At 39.6% G+C, this 7,570-nt stretch overlaps 1 protein-coding gene across 1 annotated transcript in view; it reads left to right on the plus strand.

The window, feature by feature from the left end:
- WDR97 (WD repeat domain 97) overlaps positions 1 to 7,570 on the plus strand; it is a 34,175-nt gene that overhangs the window by 21,303 nt on the left and 5,302 nt on the right. The window contains exons 6-9 of the mRNA XM_072413175.1: positions 130 to 278; positions 877 to 1,113; positions 5,850 to 5,940; positions 6,417 to 6,549. Of these exons, the coding sequence (XP_072269276.1) occupies positions 130 to 278; positions 877 to 1,113; positions 5,850 to 5,940; positions 6,417 to 6,549 (610 nt within the window). The remainder of the gene's footprint in view (positions 1 to 129; positions 279 to 876; positions 1,114 to 5,849; positions 5,941 to 6,416; positions 6,550 to 7,570) is intronic.

Raw genomic sequence — 7,570 nt, forward strand, 5'->3', positions numbered from 1 at the left:
GTGCGCGTTATACTCGAATAAATATGGTACATTGTATAATTTTTGTTATAACTTTGTTACATGCTTTTTGGGGTATTGGTTCATTCATTTCTGCTTTCTAAAATGTATACTGCAACATTTGATTTCTAGTTTTTTTCCAATAATTGGGAGTGATGATGGCACATTGTGTGTCTATGATTGGCATTCCTGCAAACCCCTCTGCCAGACCAAAGCTCACACCCCAAGCCAGGTGACTTCTTTGACATGTGACTCCAGAAACAACTATATCATATCTGCTGGTGAGTAACCCACCAGTAATAATATGACCTAAATATACTGAACAGTATCCTGTCTCCAAGAATCAGTAAGGCTTTGCAAAATTTACTAGATAGTGGGAATTGTTGTTTTCTTTTTTAAATACAAGTTTATCCTCTCCAAACAATAATATTGGTAATAAACAGTATTCAAAGATTAGTCCCTATAACAAAAATACAAATCCACCCAGCTATGGGAGGCAGGATAGCAAGTCTTTAGGAGTTTGTGGTCCTGAAAATAAGTCTAGGAAAAAATATAGGAATGAAGTTGGTTGTTTCTGTCTTCTCCATGGTAATGCATAGGTATTCCTTGCCCTACTCTCTATAATTTCTAAGGTCCTGGAGAGGCCTTCCTTTGCCTTCTATTTGTCATCCCTATCGTACTAAAAGGTTTTCCTTCCCTCGCTCTCAGTCGTCATTATGGTCATGGACAGCTCCTGCTTTCCCAGCTCGCTGTTACTATTGGAGTAAATGGAGTTCCATCTTTCCTTAGTCTCTGTCTTTTATATAGAGATATATAGCTTCATCTTGCCTCAGCCTCTGTCATCTCTGTGGTATCTTATGTATGTTTACTTTTCCTTAGGATCTGATCTAACAGTGAAGGTCTGGAGGTTTTTTGCACACACTAAGGAAAGTCTCAGTCTTTGTATGAGCTTTTTTTGCTCCCAGCCGGTGGGACGAATGTGTAGCTTCAGATCACAACTCTTCATAGCTTTTCATGATACATCCAGTGCATCATACAGCCTAGTTCAGTATTGTCTGAGGACAAAGGCTAGAAAAGACCATCCACCACGTGATGATCATCAGGCCCAAATAACAGGTAACATTTTTTCTGGCTGCATTGCTTTTTATTTAGTAACATTTTCCTTGCTGAAATCATGTGATAAATTTCCATAATGTTCTTTGTGCATTCAGTTTATATACCATACCACCATATCACCAGATGCTTGTGTTACCAAACATGTGCCAATGTTTTCTGTACAGCACTGCAGAATATGTCAGAACTGTAGTATATATGTTAAATGGGGGGTCATTAGTGTGTATGCTCCTCTGTACAAATCCTGATTAGCCAAATGCTCAGTGTTCTCTGAACAGCACTGTTGTATATATTAGCTATATGCTGTTTCCCCGGGGTTTAAACTGTGTGTTAACCTGTCTATGTTTGAAATTCCAATTTATTCCAATGGGCCAGTCCACACCAGAGAGTTGTCTTATTGGGATGTAAAGAAAACACATCCTGCAGTGTTTGTAAAGCAATAAAACACCCATGAATGCAGAAAAAATGCCTTCAAAACACCCAAAAATGCTTAAAAACGCTCACAAACTTTTTCCTGCAATGTGGTTTAAAATGTCTGTATAAACATTTAACAACTCACACAAAGACTATATGGGCATAAGTGTTTAAAATAAAATCAGTATAGATTACCTAAAAGTAAAATATTAGTGTGGGCAAACATTAGTGTGAGTACAGTGTGTACATTTTATTTTTTAATTTTTTAAAAAACTTTATTTATGGTATAGATGGTAGAATGAAATTTACAGAAAGATCAATTATATATGAAGCAATGGGAATACAATAACCAAATAATACAATATAGAAGAAGGTACACAAGCTGCAATGGTGTAAAGCACAGTTCCATTTTCAGAATAACAACAATCACAACCTGACTACCTTATGTAACAAAATCGGGAATATTGGAGTAAGAGGGGGAATAGTAGGGGAGTATTTATATCCTGGGCTAAATAACAAGGAGACTTGTGCCCATTCATCTCTAGTGCTCTGTGATTGGCTGAGAAATAGGAAATCCTGATGACAGCTTAGGGATCATCAGGATCTCCCTTTCCTCAGCCAATCAGGAAGCAGAGCAGTCAGCTGAGCTCTGCTATGCTGACAGCTCCGCTCTCCTGATTGCTCCCGCTGACCTAGAGGAGCTGTGACGTGTTCTGTTTCTGTAATACATGTCACAGCTCCTCCAGGGTTGCGGGAGTGATCAGGGGAGCAGAGCTGTCAGCATAGTAAAGCTCCGCTGACTGCTCTGCTCCCTGGTTGGCTGAAGAAAAGGGAAATCCTGATGATGCTTGAGCTGTCATCAGAGTTTCCTATTTCTCAGCCAATCACAGAGCAGTAGAGGTGATGAATGGAGGTACATATCTTCACTGAACTTCTATTGCCCTGGTATTGCCTGCGGTTACAGTTAATTGAAGGCACGTGCTTCCAAATAGCTGTAATCGAAAAGTTCCCACGGTCCGGGAATCCCACAATGACATTATGATTCATAATGTCATTGTCGGATAACCTGTAAAAAAAAAAAAAAAAATGAATTTTTGCAGACGAATCTGGTGTTTTTCGGGTTGGGTCTATCGGAATTCGAACAGCCATATTCGGGTTGAATATAAGGACAACCCCAATTCGAACACCAACACTACTAAAGTCTCTAAAAAATAGAAAGTATGGCTTTGAAATAATCAAGCTCAGCTCTTGGATGTAAACACGTGGATGTAATCCATCAGGTCCTGGTGCTTTGTCAACCTTAATTTTTCCCAGCTGTTTCTCAGTCATATCAATTCTGAGCCATTGTGACATGAGTATAATAAAGTTTGAAACACAAAATCATGTCAAAATAATAAATTAAATGACGACGCGGGACACCGGCGGATCAGGTAAGTAGTGATTTACTATTGTTTCCCATAGGTTTATCTACCTCGAGTGTGACTCGGGGTTACCGCTTTTAGCATTTTTTTTTTTTTACACTGGGGGTTACCGCCCAGGAGGTTAATTGTGATGGCATTCAGACCATGATAGTCAATACAAGGGCGGAGAGATCCATCTCTCTTTTAAATGAGGAAGATCCCTGAGCCAGCAGGGGAAGAGGACTTGCTTTTAAATCCCCTTTTCAGATTTTCCTTAATGTATTCGCTCATGACCTTGGTCTCAGGGAGACTGAGGGGGTATACTCGACCTCTGGGAGGTGTAGATTTCGGTATGAGGTCAATGGCACAGTCATAGGACCTGTGTGGAGGAAGTTGCTCAGCCTTATGTTTGGAGAACACATCCTGGAAGTCCATGTCCATGTACCGTGTAGGGATGAAAGCAGCAACCTCCAATGTGTAAAGAGCGAGCGATTTCAGGGGCTTTACCTTGATCAGACGCTGGGAGTGACAGTATGGGCCCCAGGCCAATACCTCAAGAAAAAGACCAATCAATTACCGGAGAGTGTAGTTGAAGCCATGGGAGGCCAAGGATGACTGCAGATGAGACCTGTGGGAGAACGAGAAAAGTTAAGGTCTCATGATGAGGCACACCTACTGACATGTGCATGGGCAGAGTTTGGAAATGAATTAGTCCACAAGACACAGGAGATTTGCAGAGGTTGATGCAAAGGCTCTATAGGCCAGGCAAAATCCTTGACAAAGGAAGCAGAAATCAAATTACCTGCGGCCCCAGAATCGATGAAGGCTTCGAGAGCTAGTGTGGACTTATTGTGATGAAGCTGAATGGTTATGGACGAACGCTTATTGGAGGGGAGAGAAGAGTGACCTAGCATGGGTAGCACCCCCCTCAGAGCATACTAGGCACTGCAGTTTCCCAGCTTCTGTGGACAGAGTTTAATAAAGTGTCCTTTTTGCCCACAATAAACGCGAAGGCCTTTAGATAAGCGCCGGGACCTTTCTTCAGAAGACAGATGTGAACAGCCCAATTGCATCGGTTCTTCCAAAGAAGGAGAAACAGCAGGGACTGGAGGTTCCAGAGAAAGCTGGAAAGATGGAGCTAATCCTGGCGAGAAGACCTTTCTTGAGCAAGCACTCTCCTGGAAACGGATATCAATCTGGGTGGCCAGGAAGATCAGGTCATCCAAAGCAGCAGGAATCTCTTGGCCAGCCAACTCATCTTTGATGCGGTCAGAAAGGCCTTGCCAGAATGTAGCATTGTTCCAGGCAAGCTTAGCCGCCATAGTGCGAAATTTAACTGAATACTGTCTCACAGTAAGGGACCCTTGGCGGAGGCACAGGAGTGCACTGGCTGCTGAGGAGGTGCGAGCAGGTTCATCAGAAACCATCCTAAAGAGGCTCAAGAGAGCTTCAATACTACTACAGGAGCTGGACAAAGGAAATGCTGGGTTAAGCCACAGGTGAACAGGAACTAGCTCAACAGAACTAGGGGCTTGGCAGTCATGGAGTCGCTTTGTACGAACACTGAGTGCAGTGTGTGAGCTAGCTAAATAGCCAAGGATGGTTAAAGGGCTATTTTCTGATTGGTGATTGGTAAATGGGGATGCAAAAGAAGGCTTTGTTCCCAAGCGGGTGGAATAAATGATTGCTGGGAACAGTAACAGTTGGTACAGACCCCAAAACAGCAAAAGTTGGGTTAGCAGTGCCTTCGAGGACCATTGACCAGAAAATGTCAGTGGTTATTGGGATTGTGCATGTTATAGTTATAAGCAATTTGTTTAGTGTTTATGTAAATGTTTGGGGACATTGTTATGTAAATGTTATGTCAATGGTAAAGAGTGGATTGTTTATTGTATATTTTATATGGTGTAATGTTAATTTTTATTGTTTTTTTATTGATGACTATAGGTTTACAGATATGAGAATGAGAGTATTTAAATATTGGTTATAAAACAAGGTCATTAGGTATATGAAGTGGCCCGAGATGGCATTTGTAAAGAGTTTGTTAAAAAAAGGGGGAGTAAGAGATAAGGAGCAAGCATCCTGGCTACCTAGGTCATGTTCTTAATCTTATAGTTAGATAATTGTATAATAATAATAATAATAATAAATGTACCCTGTTCAGTGTTCTTAGTACAGCAGTGCTGAATATGTAACAGCTATATAAGAATACAAACACAAAAGATTTTTTGCTAAAAAATATTATTGATAATAATATGATAAAGTGATAGTAGTCGGCATGTTTAGGAAGTTTAAACAATAGAAAAGCTGTGGATATATTTGGACAATTGAGAGGCTTTGAATGTGATTAGACAATAGTGGCTATGGATATTGTATGCAATTCTAAAAAAAATTAAGGAAACATTGAAATCACACAATAACATATCTTGATGACCAAAATATTCAAAATACCCCCTGAGTTCTGAAGTCAAAATCACACTGATTAGCTGCATGGAGGAGAATGTGATCATCATGTATACAGTAAGTATATAAATGATCCATATAAATAACTTGCTGGAAAATTATTTACGTTAAGGGTATAGCAAAAGACAAGGGGACGCTTCCTGTCTGGATGGAAAAGAGCTTTAATTTTCTCATACAAAATGGAATTTTCACAGTAGGGCTGTGAAAATGTGGAATAGATTCCCTTGAGAAGTCCTTCCTCTTTCTAGACCTAACAGAAACACAGTTCCCTTCCTTTCTTTATACAGCCCAGCAGCCTTGGTCTGGGGTCTTATTGGTAACATTTCAATCAGTATTTCTTTTCTCTGTGTGGTGTCAGTTGATGCATAAGATGACTTCTCTAAAGTTTATTAAGATTTCAGAATGCACAGAGTGGAATGAGAAATTCTGTTCTTGATTAAGACATGTATACTGTCTCTTCAGGTCTGTGTTGCTGTCCTGCACTGCATCTGCTTGCCTCATGTGGAACTGATGGACGGATCCGGGTGTGGAATGACCAGAACCAGCTCATTAGGTGCGCAGGGTATTCAGATCTATTTGCAAAATGTGTTGAGTTTCAGGAGCAGTCCCAGGAATTTGTTCAACTATCCATATTACCTATATTCACTAATGCCTCCAAACTGATATGCTTGGAGATGACAGAAGCATATTGTGAGGCCGAAATCTGTTTAGTTTTCTATAGTGCAAAAACCTCACAGTATGTTCAATTTCTGGTGACCCAAGCTATACTCACACTGTGCCTTACTACATTAACATATTACCACAGCCTTTTAGGTACCACCCTTGTTTACGCATGTGTGGTAGACTCTTCTTTTCAGTGCATTTTTTCGGCATTATTGGTCGCAGTGCACTGGGGTCTTTCACTGCTTACCAGAAGTAATTTACTATTTGTTATCACAGACAGATAGCAGCAAACATGGCCTAACTTCCTGCGTGGTGATTGTTCTTCTGTCATAGCTTGTCTAAAGTTTGCTTATTTTCTGTTTCCAGGACCTTATGTCTGAACTACACTCCTGAAAGTTTAGCCTTCGTTGGAGATTGTGGAGATCTGCTAGTGGGAATGCAAAGCCACATATTTCGAATCAACCTTACCAAGTTTCTGCCCAAATCTTATCAAGTAAAGGTAAATGAGCAATAAGGTAGGCAGTGTGTGTCCAAAGAAATGTGTTTCATACAATTTGGATTAATAAAAAAAGCAACAGACACGTTCATGGGATTTTCAAGGTACATAAAAAAGTTTTTCAAATTTACAAATAATTTTTGTTAAACCACAATGTGTACATTTTAATACAAGCATGCAATAAAAAAAAAATATGAACGCAACAGCTCCATGTTTTTGTATTTTAGTAATTTGGGGTACATATATTATAAGCAAGCACTGTATTCAATATTCAATGCTTTTCGATAGTCTGCACCATGAGAGTGAGCATATACATTATCTGAAAAAAATGATATACATATATGTAAAGAAACATCTATATTTACCCCATAATATCAATAAAGTTGATAGCCAAAGACAAACAGATGCATAGGGAGATGAGCCCCACCAATACCATACAGGTATACAAGAACGACTGCCGACCACCCAAACAGCCTAAGTCTCATAGAAACGGTAAAAACCCAAAATCACACAATAATAATAATGGTAACAAAACCATAGCCATAAAGCATAATCGTATGCAGTACTCACCCCCAAATGTTTAACAGTTGTGTGTCTCCCAAATGGTGTATAGATATGATATTAACATAAATAAAGAAAAGAAAGTATATATATTTTTAGGAATATAAAAATGGTGAGGTAGATTAAACCTCAATATGATAATAGACACATACCTCCAACAGATCAGTATACTATCTACAGCAGTGCACAAGATCACAAAACAGAAATAATTCCAGGGAACAGATATAAATGGGAGCTGTCCTGCAGGAGTGCAGGTGATTTGCTGGTCGAATGAGTGACTGCCAAGTAGAGCTGCTGCTATCATTCAGTTGGCTGCATGTAATTGAACTTGGTTTTAAAGGTTTTAAAGACTTTGCTATTTGTCCTCTGAACATCAGTAGTGATTTTTATCAAATTTGAGATTTGGAAGAATACTTAGACTATTTAATCTGAACTGTAAGGAACATTTCTTTGGAGACAAACT

The sequence above is a fragment of the Pyxicephalus adspersus genome, chromosome 5 (assembly GCF_032062135.1).
Source record: "Pyxicephalus adspersus chromosome 5, UCB_Pads_2.0, whole genome shotgun sequence".
Taxonomy (NCBI): domain Eukaryota; kingdom Metazoa; phylum Chordata; class Amphibia; order Anura; family Pyxicephalidae; genus Pyxicephalus; species Pyxicephalus adspersus.